This window comes from Hypoxylon fragiforme (genome assembly GCF_022984875.1).
Source record: "Hypoxylon fragiforme strain CBS 206.31 chromosome Unknown GGS25scaffold_1, whole genome shotgun sequence".
Lineage (NCBI taxonomy): Eukaryota > Fungi > Ascomycota > Sordariomycetes > Xylariales > Hypoxylaceae > Hypoxylon > Hypoxylon fragiforme.
The window spans coordinates 2,120,787-2,134,799 of NW_026054756.1; the positions used below are offsets into that span (position 1 = coordinate 2,120,787).

Consider the following 14,013-nt stretch of genomic DNA (forward strand, 5'->3'; position numbering starts at 1 on the left):
GACAAGTTTGACATCGGACTTCAAGAAAAGGTAATAATCCAAATCGCTATAACTACATAGGTGCCTCGAAAAGAAAACCGCCCCAAACAGGGAGGAACAAGAAGAAAGCATTGCTTGCCGCATCGAGATGTACTGCAAAAAAGAAAGGCTTGGTCCTGGGATGGACTTATATAGTACTCGCGCATCACCTTCTAAACTGACTTGATCGCCATAGTTCTGGTCACCATATGGCGACATGACCTTTTATGACCTCAGATTTCCAAGATTCCCAGCTCTTATATATATGTACTATACATGGGGACTTACCCTCCATGCAATTGGTGACCGAATCATGATTTGAAGAATCTCAAATGGTCCTGATCGTTAGCTTTAAGCTGAGCCAGCATCTTCTTAGCTAGGACATCCAGCTTTTCCTGGGTCTGAGGTTCAGGCACGTCCAGCTCGTCATCTGGCCAACCCTCAAGCCTGTTCATCAACAGAGCGATGAGTGATTGCTTGAGAAGGGGTTGCTTGCGTGTGATGATGATCGTCACCACAAAGAGTGTGGTGGTCAACAGCACTTCCGCGATAGGAAGTGACATCCACCCCCAGCGTACGCAAATGTATGTTTCTTCAAAGAAAGCCTCCCCCATGGCAACGGAAGCGTTGAAGTTGTCTCCCGGGTTCTGACTTCGTATCTGGTTCGTCAATGTTTCCGCGATATTCGTAATGACCATCTCGAGATTCGAATTTTGTAAGGCAGACCCTATCTGAAGTTGTTGGTGTTCTAGACTTGAGTCTGGTCGAAAGATTTCATGGTATACTGTAGCACTCAATATAGTGTACATGTAACCAGGCAGACTGGTCGCAGCCATCTTAGAAATATAGAAATTAAGTCCTGTAAGTTCGGATACGTAAGTGTAACAAGTAGTCCGCGTCCCATTATCGAAAAACAGCTCATCAGTCAAGTTCAATGGCTCAAAGGACATAGAGTCGACGTGAATATCAGCTTGAGAGCCTGTAGTGTTGTAAAAGGTTTTAGCACACCAAGAAAACGTGCTTGAGTACACGTTAGTAGCAGGTGGATGCAACTCCCCACCATAAATTGATTCAGGTTTAGGATAGGGGCTGCTACTATCTGTCACCTTTACCGCCATGAAAGAAGCAAAAGGGCCGCCATTAGCCCCCGTACCGTGTGATATAACTCGAGATTGAAAAAGCATACTTGGATCAAATCCACCGTCACTTTCCGTATTCCAAGCCATAACCATTGCTTCCGTGTCGTCTATATAGGGCATTCCGGGGAAGCTATAGGTGCAATTGAGGCCCAGCCCTGTATGATTGCACTTAGGTACGGCAACATTCGTCACGTCTGTGAAGTTGCTGCAAACTCCCAGCGTCGTGAAGTTGCCCCAATGACATCGACTAGCAGGTTCAGGGCACTTAAAGTATGGTTTAAAGACCGATCCTGTTACCCCATTGATGATAGATGCCTGAACAGCGAGAAGGTCAGAGTTCGGGGACCATATGAAACCTAAGCTTGCGTTAGTAATATACATACACCCAAGACTATGGGATTAAGTATAGGTAGTCGTGGCATACTCGAGTAGTGTGGATTCTCGAAGAAGCCTTTGGAGTTGTATAATTTGGTCATGCCCAACTCCACTGACACATTAGTCAAAGGTGACTCTTGCAGGGGAAACTTCAGAACTTGTTGTGCCGTCGTATCGATGCCAAGCGCAACAATTGTGATAAACGCGAAACCAAATGTGACCAATACTCGCACACGGAAGCACAAACTCCATAACAGCACAGCCGAACCCCAGGGCCCTCGGCTAGCATCATCGAATATCTGTAAGTCGACGAGTCTTCGCGGGCGAACTGTAAAATGACGCCATTTAAGCTGTCCGATACAGGATGTGACTGGCACCATCATTGCTGCTTTCGCTATTGTTGCCAATGCGGCAACGAGGGAGTTTGGCTGTATTGGGAGCCACCACTTCTCCAATGGTAGATTGTTCATCCTCATCAAAAAATAGATCAGGATACACAAGCTAGCAATGCTGGTAGCAATGGCGAGAATTTCCCACCACCACCACCATGAAAGGGGCTCCTTTACTTGAGTCGCGCTCTTTGGTTGAGAATTGGCTCCGAACCTTTCAAATCTGTTACGATCCTGAATTGAATCAGGGGGGATTTCCGTTGAGTCACTCTGTAGAGATAGCCATGAGTTATGAGGAATGTCTTCAGGCACCATGTAGACAGTATTCGTTGCTGTAGTGTTCTGATCCAGGCTGCTAGTCATTGAAATGGTATCGCCGACGCTATGATGGGATGATAGCGGCGATTGAGGAGCGCCCTGCAGTGACTCCCCTTCATGTTCGGGGATAGGCTGAACAGGCATTATGGGCATTGCTAAACCGAGGCGTGAAGTTGTAGATACCTGATTTTTAGGCGACTGGAGAGCTTGTCGTCCACTTCACGAAGGCGCCCAGTGGGGTTTATAACATAAGTACCTAGATATAGCTAGAAACCACTGCATTGATTGTGAGGGGCCCCAGGAGTATCGATAGTATAAATTCTTCATGTTATAAATTTGACACGACTCCAAGACTTGGGGTTCAAGTGGTATTGGTATAGATAGAACGATGCCTGAGACGGCTTCGCCAGCAAGGCTCAACTCAGTGGTATCACGAATACATACCTACGTTAAATTGTATGCCGCAGTTACGCCCAGGGACGGATAATATAGAATCGAAAAAGTCGGACAAGGCTTATATGTCGACCAAAGACGGTGATACCAACCTACCTAGACATCTAGGTACGTAAGGCAAGCAGAGAAAAGCATACTAAAAATAAGGCCGAAATCTAGCATCTGTCAAACGAGGCTGTTAAAAGGTCGACCACATGGTGTCTCAGACGGTTGAAGGATGACAGTCCCCATCCCGCGTTACTCTTGAAACGGTGGTGTTCCTGGCGGTGACCGATATGTCGACTCAATGAGAAACACTTGTTCATCCAGACTACCTCAGGCTTGTCTGCTTAAACTTTGACGGGAGAGGCCGCATCGGCATCAGTTACATGCATAATGTGTGACACGGCATTGTCGCCCCTATAGGACTCATGTGGCTCGTGCGGCTCGTGCGGCTCGTGCGGCTCATGCAGCGCTCAATACTAGTAGTATAGATCAATGTCATTTAGTTAGTTGCTGCTTAGGCTCGTATGGAAATATTGAAGTCTGTATTTGAAACTTGGGGGTGAATATCACGCCTTTCAGCTTTCAGGCGATGAGATGATGAGAGGATGAGACGATCCCGACGATGGATGGAAGATAAAAATAGCGGGCACTCGATTTACTCATTTACCATACCTAATGTATGACGGTTACGGTTGCACAAAAGTGGAAGAACAGCTTACGTAACCTAATGCCTCCTGTATCTTATCAGCCTATCATCATCGTCTAACCGCCCTAAAATGACGACCAGGGCAGCTAAGCGAACTAACCTAACCTGGTTGTTGGAATTTCGTTATGTTCGGTGTTAGCCTAACCCCTCCTAAGCCACCGATGACGTGTGTAAGATTGATTTCTGGCATCAGTATACTTTAGTACATAGTTAGTACTGTGTAGAACTTCAACCATGAGGCCGGTTTCGGTCAAATAAATCCGGCCGACGATAACTCGGCGTTCTCGGTGTTGCCAATGCTGAAATTACGGGGCGGTAGGTTTCTTGTGACCTTTTTATCTCCTAGTTCGCATATTCATTGATAAAAAAAAGAAAAGAAACATTCTCTTAAGTAAAAATAGTTCGTGACAACAATTCAGGATGCAAGGAGAAGATCAAGAAGGAAAGTCATTAGTGTACGCGGGCAATTTGGGGAACTGGAAAGAATGATGACTTGTGATTTGTGCAGCTTTACGCCCTGCATAACTAGCTAGGTTCATAAAATTCGCCACTAATTATTCGATCTCGACTTCATTCGGTAAACAGCGCTGAAATTTGTATTGTCGATCTTGGCGACTGCGTTTGGAATCAGACGAACGAACAGAATAAAAGTTGGCTCAGGCGCGTGGGGGGACTGTTTAGATTGTCATATCACTTTGGCCTCTTACAAGTTACAACATCTCTTGGAAGTTGGGCTCTTCAACTTGTTTGGAAACGTCTCTAACATACTACGGCGTACCTAAGTAACTACATACCAGTACAAACAAACATTGAACCCCAGAAAGGAGTATCTCTCTCTCCCCTGTTTATGGGGTACAGGTAGCGTACCAGGTAGCGGATCTATTCTGCCCAAAATAGGTAGCGAAGTGCCACTTTTAGGCTCCTTTAAGCTTGGACTACTCTCTTTTTTGGGAAAGATACCTGTGCACGTGTGGGTCTCGTTTCGAAGGCCCATGTTGGTTGGGAATAACCAGCAGACTTCTGTCACTCCGAGTCTCTGCCACTTTGACTTTCATTAGGTACCTAGGTAGGTAGTACATACTAGCCTCTAGGTAGTTAGTTATCTGACGTATCAAATTGTCCGGGTGTCGCAGGGTTAAAATTGATTAGGATGTCAAGGGGCGCAAATGCCTACATGCATACATATGTAGTACTACATATGTATGCTAGGTACTTGGGGTATGTAACTACATATGTACTATGTAATATGTAAGTGGTCGAGATGTGTCGTGTTTAGGCGTGTTAGACCCGCGACCCCTGTGCCGTAGAAGAGGAAATAATCCTCTGATCCTTGACAGCTGCCTTGCTAGAGTCTAAACACTACTTGCCTGGACCCTGAATGCTGGGTTTACCCTTGATCATTTTGGGTCTCTGTTAGCTGGGGCGCGAGTCTTCCAGAAGAATTCTTTTTGTTCCGTTCCCGTCTTTCAACCTTCTCACCCCGTTCGCTCGTTTGCTCGTTGGTCAGTGGTTAGTGGTTGGTTGTCGTACATGTCAAATTTCGGCCGCCATCACCACTTCCTTTCCCGAGATAAGAATAATAAGAATAATCAAATAAAAGTCGACGGGTTCAACCACCACGCCCGGCTTCCCTCGTCGGTGATGAAGACTTTGATACTAGACACGACATGTCTATCGTCCATGCCCGTCTCTCCATCTCACCCAGCGGCCATGGTTATGCAGCCTCAGCGTCTACTCGGATCGAGACAGACACAGTACCGCTCTCAGTGGAGGGATCACATATTATTATATCGAGTGTGATACTAATTGTCCTGACAGCACTATGGACTTGTATGCGGATCTGGTGTGTTAAGCAGAGCGGCCGGGGATTCGTGATAGAGGATGGTCTAAGTATTGCTGCCGTAATATTATTTTACGGCCTTATAGCAACCGACTTCGTCATGGTATTTTCAGGTGGTTTGGGGTATCACGTCAACGAGCTACAGGAATGGCATTTGGTCCGACTTTTAAAGGTTAATCAACCCTCGAGAAATCATCAACGATCCGACTTCCGGATTATTAACTAGGAACGCAATACTAACTAAAAGAAACTGCAGGCCGTCTATGCTCATCAATTCTTATATGTCGCTTCGTTGGGCCTCGTCAAGATAAGCGTTATTCTTATGTTTATGCGCATCTTCTTTGCCGGTCGGTGCCAATTCGCTGCTATAGCCATTATGGCCTTGACTATCGCCTGGATGTTTTTGGCTATACTTGTCGAACTGCTGCTCTGCCACCCGGTCAGGATGAATTGGAACCTTCAACCCCCCGATGGTACATGCGGGGACCACAAAGCCTCCTTTGCGGCAGTCGGTATCGTCGATGTTGTTAATCAGCTCGCGATCTTGATGCTTCCGGTGCCAATGATTTTGAGATTGGAGATGCAAATGCGTTACCGAGTCCTTATCGTCTGCATTTTCGCCGTTAGCTTCCTGTAAGAAAATTCCTTGACAAAGATCTAAATCTTGGGCGATACAGGCTGACTTATTCACTTCTCATGTAGTACTCTGATATTTGGTGCTATTCGGCTTTACACAGCTTTACAAATCGAATTCAACGATTTGTCGTACACGGCGGTGCAAACAACGATATACGGAGCAGGCGAGGTTGGCATTGCCATAATTATATCTAGCTGTCCGCTACTTCGCCCTCTTTTCGACAAGGTTTTCTCAACAAGTACGTCTGGGAACTCGATATGGGATAAGGGGGGCACCGAGGCTTCGATATCATCCCGGAACCGAAAAACGGCGAGATCGAGCGGGTTTACGCAGATGAATGAATCACAAGATAACCTCGAGCTGGGAAACATTGGCGCGCATCGAAATAAACGAAACACAATCGTCACAGCCGGTAGACGACCACCTTCAACCGATGACGAGGACGATAGCTCTATACATCGGATAGTGGTGGTGAGCGAGACGATCGTTAGTAGAGACCAAGGAAATCTTTGATTTGTGCTATTTGGAAAACCCAATTTCCTTTATCTCTCTTTTATATACCCTATATATGCATTTTCTTTTTTTTTTGTTTGGAGTCTTATGGGAAAGAGGGTCTTGGTGGTAAAGGAGGGAAGAAACAGAAAAAGAAAAAGAAAGGAATTGGGCCGCAAGGCTCAGATACGGCATGGATTTCGCACACAAACTTGAAACGAGGGGTGCAATAATTACGCTTGAAGCCATATTCATGATTGCTTCTTCGCCGCATCCTTGTTTACACTAATGAAGGCCATATTTGGATGAGTTAAATGGATATCAAACTCCCTTTAGGCATTCGAGGCGTACCGTATCACTACTACTACACGGATCGATCACAAAAGACGGCAAATCCGTTGTGACGGCGCTTATCATGATATGTTATACTGTATTGTGTGGTGGTTCCAGCGGGTTGTGTTCCGTTTTCAGATAGGTCAGTATTTTTACACGAATCGATCTTGAATTATCAGATACGATTTCAAGGGGGGGGAAGGGGACGGGGGGAGGCTACATAAGCCTATCAACATGGTTTCACACCGGCATTTTCATCACAAGAGTCACAAGAGCTACATATTTTCTTACCTACCTACGTCCATATGATACATACCTATTCACGAGAATCATGTGCCATACCGCACAAAAAACTCATGTTTTAATATAAATTTCAGTATATCATATAAACAGAACAACATAGAAAACAAAACATAAAAATAGAAATAAAAATAAAAATAAAAAATAAAAATAAATACAATTCCTACAAGTTCACATATCGTCTGAAAATTGCACTTTTTGAACCCTACTTCTTCATGCCATAACTATCTTCGTACTTTGCTCAAGAGAAATCCAGTGTTTGTGCCTAGAAAGAAAAATTCAAAAAACACAGGAGACTCAAATAGCAGCGCAAGAGGTATTTCCCACGCTCGCTCGGGCGGGTTTGAAAAGATGAAATCTGAATAGTACCTTATGTAGATTTCTAGGGCCCCGGGTTTGTGACGACCGAATGAGAATAGGCACACTTTTCATAGACACCTCTTGCCGCCCAGGACATAGGTAGATTACCCAAACTTACATGTGTATGAATAAACCTGACAATGTATATACCCAGATAGGTAGGTACTAGGCATGTAATCAAAAACAATCATATCTGTATCAGGAGCAAAACCCCCCTTTCCGTAGCACTACTGACGCCCTACCTACCTACACCGAACCCTGATCCCCCCCCTCAAGAAGCTCCGGGTACCAATCTCGTTCTAGAACCGTCAGTAAGACAAACAGCCAGGATTTAGTTTATCGACGGGGAAAAAGGGGAAAGGGACAAACTCAAACTCACCACCCGGACACTCCGCCATGGCCTCCCTCAGCCTCGTCTTCCCCTCCCTCGCATCCCCCAAAAACTCCAGCAGCATCTGCGCCGCCTCCGCCTGCCCCAGCACCGCCAGCGCCTCCACGCCTCCACCGGGCGGCAACGGCTTCCAGTACGGCCCCCCAGCCGCTATCTGCCCCGCTAGTTCCGATAGCCGGCGGTCGACGAGCGCCGAGTCGATCTCCGGCGCCGTGAGCCGCAGGAACTCTTTCAATCCTACGACCTCGAGGTCTTCGGGCCCGGGGGGCGTGTACGGCGGATGATCGACGAGGATCCGTCGGTGGCGCGGCCGCACGAAGGCGTAGCGGATGTAGCGCGCCGTGGCGGAGCCGCGGGGCATCTCCTGCGAGACAAGCACGGTCCAGCCGGCTGGGTCGAGGTCCCGCGCGCGCGGCCAGTGGTTGGAGCTCCGGTGGGGCAGCCAGACGGGGAGGGCGAAGGACTCGGCGAGGATGGGGCTGATGGCCGCAGTGGTGGATAGCGGACCATCGGCTTGGGAGAGGGAGGCGGGGCCGCTGGAGAAGGCGAAGAGCTGCGCTGTGGTGTTGAAGGCGTCGTCGTGCACGGACGGCGGGAGCGTGGATAGGTAGAGCAGGAAGCCGGCGGCGAAGCGTTTGGGCCGCAGGAGGCCGTCGCCGAGGTACACGTAGGAGCGCTCGAAGGCCGCTGTTCCTTTGCCGCTTGCATGCAGCTGGTGGCGCGTAAAGATCTGCTGCACGGGGAACACTGAGAGCGGCGCTAGCTGCACCGCGTTGTTGTTGGTGGTGGTCGGCAGCCAGAAGCGCTTGCGCAGGGCCGCTGAGTACGCGCCCGCGAACATGACGTGGACGCGCGATAGCATCTCCGGCCGAGCTGCTAGCTCGGCGAAAAGCTCAACGCTCAATGCGTCGCTGTCCTGCGCGGGGTGCTGGAGGAAGTAGATCTCGCGCAGCGAATCGACGCGCGATAGCACGTCAATGATCTGGGCTGGTGTGCCGATCCAAACGTCGTCGATGCAGAGGCTAAGGGACGTGATCCCAGTAGTCTCCGGCTCTTCCAAGGCCGCTGCAATGGACTTGACAGTAATGTTTCCCACCTGCTCCAGGCCAAGATGCTGTTCATGGTTCGTAAAGGCTAATCGGATGAGTGGGCCAACTAAGCATGTGGCCTTTAGCCAATGTGGGTTTTCCATCAGGTTGTGTCGGAGAAGGCCCTTGAAGTTAGGGACGGCGCAGGCCTCCTCGAAGATAGACATGTCGAAATCCACATTGGAACTCTCTCGGATGAGCTTCATGACAGCCTGATTTCCCTGCGAATCTTTCTCGGTATTTGCAGACAGGTCGACTGGTAACGGATCTATATCCTCCCCTGGCCTTGGCGGCCACACCAGGCTCATTGCCGCCGCGTCAACCAGAGGCGTCCGAGCTAAATGCTCAACGGCATCGCCACTTGGCCAAGCCTCATAATCAAACTTGGCCATATACTCAGCTACCGACGTAGCTCTCCGGGGCCGCACCTCATCCATGACTCTGAGCTCGCCCCGCTCGAAGACGCCTGGGCCCATGGCCCCCATGGAGACCGGATTTCTTTGGGCTTCCAGAGTCGGAACAAACTTTGCTTGGCACACGGTAAAGCCGACTATGCCGTAGGATACGGCATGCAGATCGGTGATGTCCACAACGACCATTCCCCACTCGATGCTGGTGTCGCGATACACCGTGCCCAGTGGTTCCGGACGTGCAGGCTGGGTGAGGCCCAGCTGCGGATCAAAGGCCACGCCCTGGAGGAGGCAGGCGGCAATGAAAGGGAACTCGGGCACGCTAGTGTGATCCCACGGCCGAGTGCGGTCCTTGGTATTTGATTGGGTACGACTGAACTCCGGCAGCTCTACCGGTTCCAGGGAGTGTTCGCGGCCGCCGTCTGTCACATAATGACGAGCGGCGAGATTTAGCTCGGCGCGAATGGCTGTGTGGTTAGCAGGGTCCGAGAAGATGGTAACGACGCGCCGGCAGCAGGCGGTAAGGGGATATCCTTGTAGCGACTGTTCGGGCTCGATGTCGCCGACGCTCGAAACTACGGCGACGGGGCGGCGGCGGCCGGCGATCCGGGATACGACGAAGAAGACCCATGAGTTCGGGCCGGCTGGTGCTGAAACAGGTCGCCAGTAAGGCGTGAATGGGGTCGCCGTCATGGCGCAGTGTTTTGGGTGATGAGCATAGATTATCGTCTCTGGTAAGGGATAATGGTAGGTAATAATGAGATCTGGGGAAATGGTGTGTACTAGGTATGATGTTGTAAGGAGTGTTGTATACCTAACCTAGGTAACCTACCGAGGGTACCTAGCCTAGGTAACTTTAATGGTGAGCCTGGTTTATTCCATCAAGTGATCACCCCGCCGCAAGCAGGCACAGACCTAGTACCTAGTTACATGCATCCATGATGTAGGTGTAACATCAGCCTTCCAAGGGTATCAGGTATAGGTACCTATCTACGTGTATCTAACTATGTACGTACATGTATATTTGAGTAACATCGAATTACTTGAAGTTACATTTATTAGTAGTTATTGTACATATGTACATATGTAGGTCTGACGAGAGACCGAAACATCCAAGTTACCCAAAACAACAAATGCCAAGGGTTCTAGATCTTTTAGGGCTGATCCTTCAGATGAACCCCCTTTTTCTTTCTTCCGCACCTAACCATGTACAGATGTATCATTCATTACATGCATGCAATAGACTCGACATATTTTCCATTAACTAGAACTTTTGCAACTACAGCCTTCCAAGAGCCCTCAGCCCCAGCCCCTCCCGCGTCCGGTCTCATCCCATCCTTATCCTCGTCCATTGAAAACCATACCACATCATACTAGGTACCATACCACTCCCTACCTAGCAGCAATTGCCCGGGAGATCACCGACACCACGGCTGGTGAGAAAGCCCCACTGATGCAAAAGTAATTAGCATTAATACAAGTGACGAGAACAAATCCTCCATAGGTAACGGAGATTTTTAAAAAAAAAAAAAAAAACAGGGGTTCAAGCATACCGGCGGGTCGCAGCCGTTCTGGTCCGAGTTATACTGGTAGAACCAACCTATTGGCTTGAGTCAGCTTTTTTTTTTCTCTTCTTCTATGCCCCTTCCCATTGGCGGAAGCAGCATGAAAGGCGCTTACCGTTGGCACATTGGCAAACGGCGTAGTTAATGCAGCAGCCCGGGTCCTGGAAGGGGTAGCACCCGCTGGCCTGGCGTTCTTCGAGGCCATTTTCAGCAGCATCCAGTGGCACAGCGACTCCGATGGTAGCCATGCTGAAGACGGAGAGGAAGGTGTTGATGGCCTTCATCTTGCAAAATGATGAGAGGTTATCTCGGGGTATATCAAAAGTTATTGCTTTGGGAGCTGGAGTGATGACCGGTAGCCCGATGCTGAGCTTCTGCTGTCTTCTTCTCTCGGACGAGGCCAACGTCTGGTATTTATCGTCGTCAAACTCACTACTCTTCACCATCTACTCACCCCATCTGCCGACGATTTTATGAGTAGCATCTTCCTGACGCAGTCATCCTCGTACGGTACCGTTCTCGTACTACCAGCTCGGTCTGCTTTTGCCCGACGCAAAGCTGCAGATTGTAAAGATTCTGCCTAGAAGGCTTACATTAGCTCTTGGTCATGCATTCCTAGTATGAATAAAAAAAGTAAAACCATCACGAGGGTGTTAAGAGAGAGCGGAGGAGTAGACGATGTCGTCGCATAAGGAGCTCACGGCCTCCTGGTCTGCCCGGTATTAGAGCCGATAGCCACAAGCTGATATAATGATATGGTAATACTTTAGAGCTATCATGTCCATATCTCATGACCTAGCTACCAGGTATAACCCAAGCTTCAGCCCGCACGTGGGATTCACATTTGTTGGCGCTAGGGCAAAAGTTACCGTGCCCCATTACCGCAGATAAATCCTACGATAAATGCAAACTTAAGATACAGTTAGTTAGCCCAGTAGACAATGCCCAGATGAGAATCTAGAGCGGTCTTTACTGGCCACTGTCGGCGCAATGTAGAAGACACAGACTTGCTGACCTTCCTTATTCGGTCAGGTAATGGAGGATTACCCTTCCTAAAAGGGCTCAAAATCTTTCCAGCGTCTTACCAGCATCAAACAGGCAGCAAAACTAGGTACCTGGAAACATGTTGCAGGTGGGCAGGCACATGGGCAGGTAGCATTGCATACAATGTAAGCTGAGCCTTCTTCAGTTTTTCGAGATGGAAGATTCCGGGATAGAGATCAGATGAGGAATTGGCCGTTGTTGTTGTTGTTGTTGTTGTTGTTGTTGTTGTCGTTGTTGTAATACTTTGCTTTTCGTTTGAACTACTACGTAGGTGGGTAGGTGCATAAGCTTTACAGGTGATGCGGGAAAACGCCTTAAATGTCACGCAAACTATTACCTAGGCTAGATACTTAGATCCATCTAAATAAAATGCCGGCCTATTAGGTAAACTCAAGCAGATACACAGCAACTAATGAAAATTAGTTATCGGCTACCAGATCTGATAATGTTACGCGGCTGGCGGCCTGCCGTAAACCGCCATCCAATCCATCAAGTATGTACTAGCCGCAATACATAAAAGTACAAGTACCTATCTAAGCTAAGGCACGTTAGATCCCGGTAACCAATAAGCTGCCGCGTACGCCTTACCCAGCTACCTAAAGCGGCTAGATCCGAAGGGCCGGCCCTTGTCGTCCGTGCACGCTCCACCGAAAAGACGTTCTAGCCAAAGCTTAAAACGACTTAGCCCTATAACATTGATCATGTATCTAGGTACCTGGGCGATGTAGGTAAGCTTAAATACCTACATACCTACATTTATGTATGAGATGGATCATCGATAAGCTATGTATGTATTAGTTATATGCATGCAATACTATTAACCTACTGCTTACCTACCCAGGTACATACTGTTTACCCCTGTGTCGGCGTGACGCTCAGGTGACATCCATCTACTAGCACAGAATAATTCTTCATCGGAAATATTACCCAATCACATCGCTTTATTTCTACTTTCATAAGTACCTATATCATCCTTCAATATTCTTATCTTCAACATCACCATCCCCTAACCCAGCCCCTCCCTACAGCACCGCAGCCGCCAGCTGGGCGTTCGAAGACACGATCTTGACGAGGATGCCCTTAGGTGTGTAGCCGTTGGCGAGGTACGCCGCGGTGTTGTACTGCGGGTTCGCGGGATCGTAGCCGACGGCGCGCGAGCCGCCGTCGGTCGAGCAGCCGTAGATAGCCGCGGCCTGCTGCTCGGGCGTGGCGCTGGCGCCGCCGTCGATGGTGTCGGCGATGTCGGAGAATAGCACGCTAGAGTTGAGCGAGCTATCGAGGTGCTTCCCCAGCGCCAGAACGGTGCCGTGCGCGTAGAGCGTCCACTCCGCGCAGTCGGGGGCGTCTGCGGCCGTCATCGTGAACTGCCGCCCTGCCTTTGTCTGCGCGCCGTACGAGCGCAGGTAGCTCGCGACGTATTTGATGTCTGCCTCGGTCACGTCCTGGGACACGCCGCCGGAGGACTCGTTGTAGCAGAGTAGATCGGGGCCTTCGCTGTCGTTGCACTGCGCGGCAACACCGCCAGCGAGGAAGGTGGTGGCAGCAGCCAACTTGATTAGGCGAGAGTAGAGCATGCTGATAGGATGTAGCGACTCGTTTGATATAAAGTAAATAAGACACGAGAAATGATAGAGTGTGGGAAAGGTGAGAGACTGGGTACAAGATAGTGGCGTGAGCCGTAAGTGTTGATACTACAGAGATGAATGTAGATAGACAATCCTCTTGCCTAGGTATGCTCTCGAGTTGAATAAAATAAGATACCTTTTATATTTGTTAAGAAGGCCGCCGACGGGTCTTTTGTTTCCCTCGCATATACGACGAGGCTACCTACATGACTCTGGGCCGGTCGAGGCAGGGGCATGGGCAGAAACATGCCATCATAAGCAGTTCGGCCGAAGCTTACCGTCACGGGTTGTAGTTCGTGACCAAATATCACTCTCTGAATCTTTTCTTCTATATCAATGGGTGGTATCGGGTGGTCTGGCAAGGTATGTTTTCAGGCAGCATAGACCAGGGGTAAGCCGAGGTGGTAAGCGTCGACTGATGGTATGCAACCAACAAACAACCCAGTTCCGTTGCCAAATGAGGCTCGGTATATATACCTACTATAAAAATGTGATAGTTGCGCGCCGCTCTTGCCGGTTCTGCCATCATCAGTTACCAATTTTCA

At 49.0% G+C, this 14,013-nt stretch overlaps 5 protein-coding genes across 5 annotated transcripts; 1 reads left to right on the forward strand and 4 right to left on the reverse strand.

The window, feature by feature from the left end:
• Positions 1–329: 329 nt before the first annotated feature.
• On the reverse strand, positions 330–2,383 carry GGS25DRAFT_516921 (uncharacterized protein; the record flags this gene model as incomplete). Its single annotated transcript, XM_049263296.1, has 2 exons — positions 330–1,513; positions 1,582–2,383. The coding sequence occupies 2 exons, from the start codon at positions 2,381–2,383 to the stop codon at positions 330–332; spliced, it is 1,986 nt and encodes a 661-aa protein (XP_049121403.1).
• Positions 2,384–4,643: 2,260 nt separating this feature from the next.
• GGS25DRAFT_32577 (uncharacterized protein) lies at positions 4,644–6,416 on the forward strand. Its single transcript, XM_049257868.1, has 3 exons — positions 4,644–5,395; positions 5,480–5,856; positions 5,926–6,416. Exons 1-3 carry the CDS (start codon positions 5,051–5,053, stop codon positions 6,371–6,373), a joined length of 1,170 nt encoding a protein of 389 aa, XP_049121404.1. The 5' UTR covers positions 4,644–5,050; the 3' UTR covers positions 6,374–6,416.
• A 647-nt stretch (positions 6,417–7,063) lies between these two features.
• Positions 7,064–10,229, reverse strand: GGS25DRAFT_470226 (uncharacterized protein). Its single transcript, XM_049259218.1, has one exon. The coding sequence runs from the start codon at positions 9,925–9,927 to the stop codon at positions 7,654–7,656; it is 2,274 nt and encodes a 757-aa protein (XP_049121405.1). The 5' UTR covers positions 9,928–10,229; the 3' UTR covers positions 7,064–7,653.
• A 221-nt stretch (positions 10,230–10,450) lies between these two features.
• Positions 10,451–11,787, reverse strand: GGS25DRAFT_470228 (uncharacterized protein). The gene has a single exon (XM_049259219.1). The coding sequence runs from the start codon at positions 11,243–11,245 to the stop codon at positions 10,871–10,873; it is 375 nt and encodes a 124-aa protein (XP_049121406.1). The 5' UTR covers positions 11,246–11,787; the 3' UTR covers positions 10,451–10,870.
• Positions 11,788–12,745: 958 nt separating this feature from the next.
• GGS25DRAFT_32639 (uncharacterized protein) lies at positions 12,746–13,999 on the reverse strand. Its single transcript, XM_049257870.1, has one exon. The coding sequence runs from the start codon at positions 13,415–13,417 to the stop codon at positions 12,866–12,868; it is 552 nt and encodes a 183-aa protein (XP_049121407.1). The 5' UTR covers positions 13,418–13,999; the 3' UTR covers positions 12,746–12,865.
• Between the last annotated feature and the right edge of the window lie 14 nt (positions 14,000–14,013).

What these genes read in the sequence shown, in the direction of transcription:
- GGS25DRAFT_32577 (XM_049257868.1), top strand. Translation starts at nt 5,051, where the DNA reads ATGTCTATCGTCCATGCCCGTCTCTCCATCTCACCCAGCGGCCATGGT. An exon ending in ATTTGGTCCGACTTTTAAAG is followed by an intron (nt 5,396 to 5,479) that starts GTTAATCAACCC and finishes AAGAAACTGCAG; the next exon opens with GCCGTCTATGCTCATCAATT. An exon ending in ATTTTCGCCGTTAGCTTCCT is followed by an intron (nt 5,857 to 5,925) that starts GTAAGAAAATTC and finishes CTTCTCATGTAG; the next exon opens with TACTCTGATATTTGGTGCTA.
- GGS25DRAFT_470226 (XM_049259218.1), bottom strand. Translation starts at nt 9,927, where the DNA reads ATGACGGCGACCCCATTCACGCCTTACTGGCGACCTGTTTCAGCACCA.
- GGS25DRAFT_470228 (XM_049259219.1), bottom strand. Translation starts at nt 11,245, where the DNA reads ATGGTGAAGAGTAGTGAGTTTGACGACGATAAATACCAGACGTTGGCC.
- GGS25DRAFT_32639 (XM_049257870.1), bottom strand. Translation starts at nt 13,417, where the DNA reads ATGCTCTACTCTCGCCTAATCAAGTTGGCTGCTGCCACCACCTTCCTC.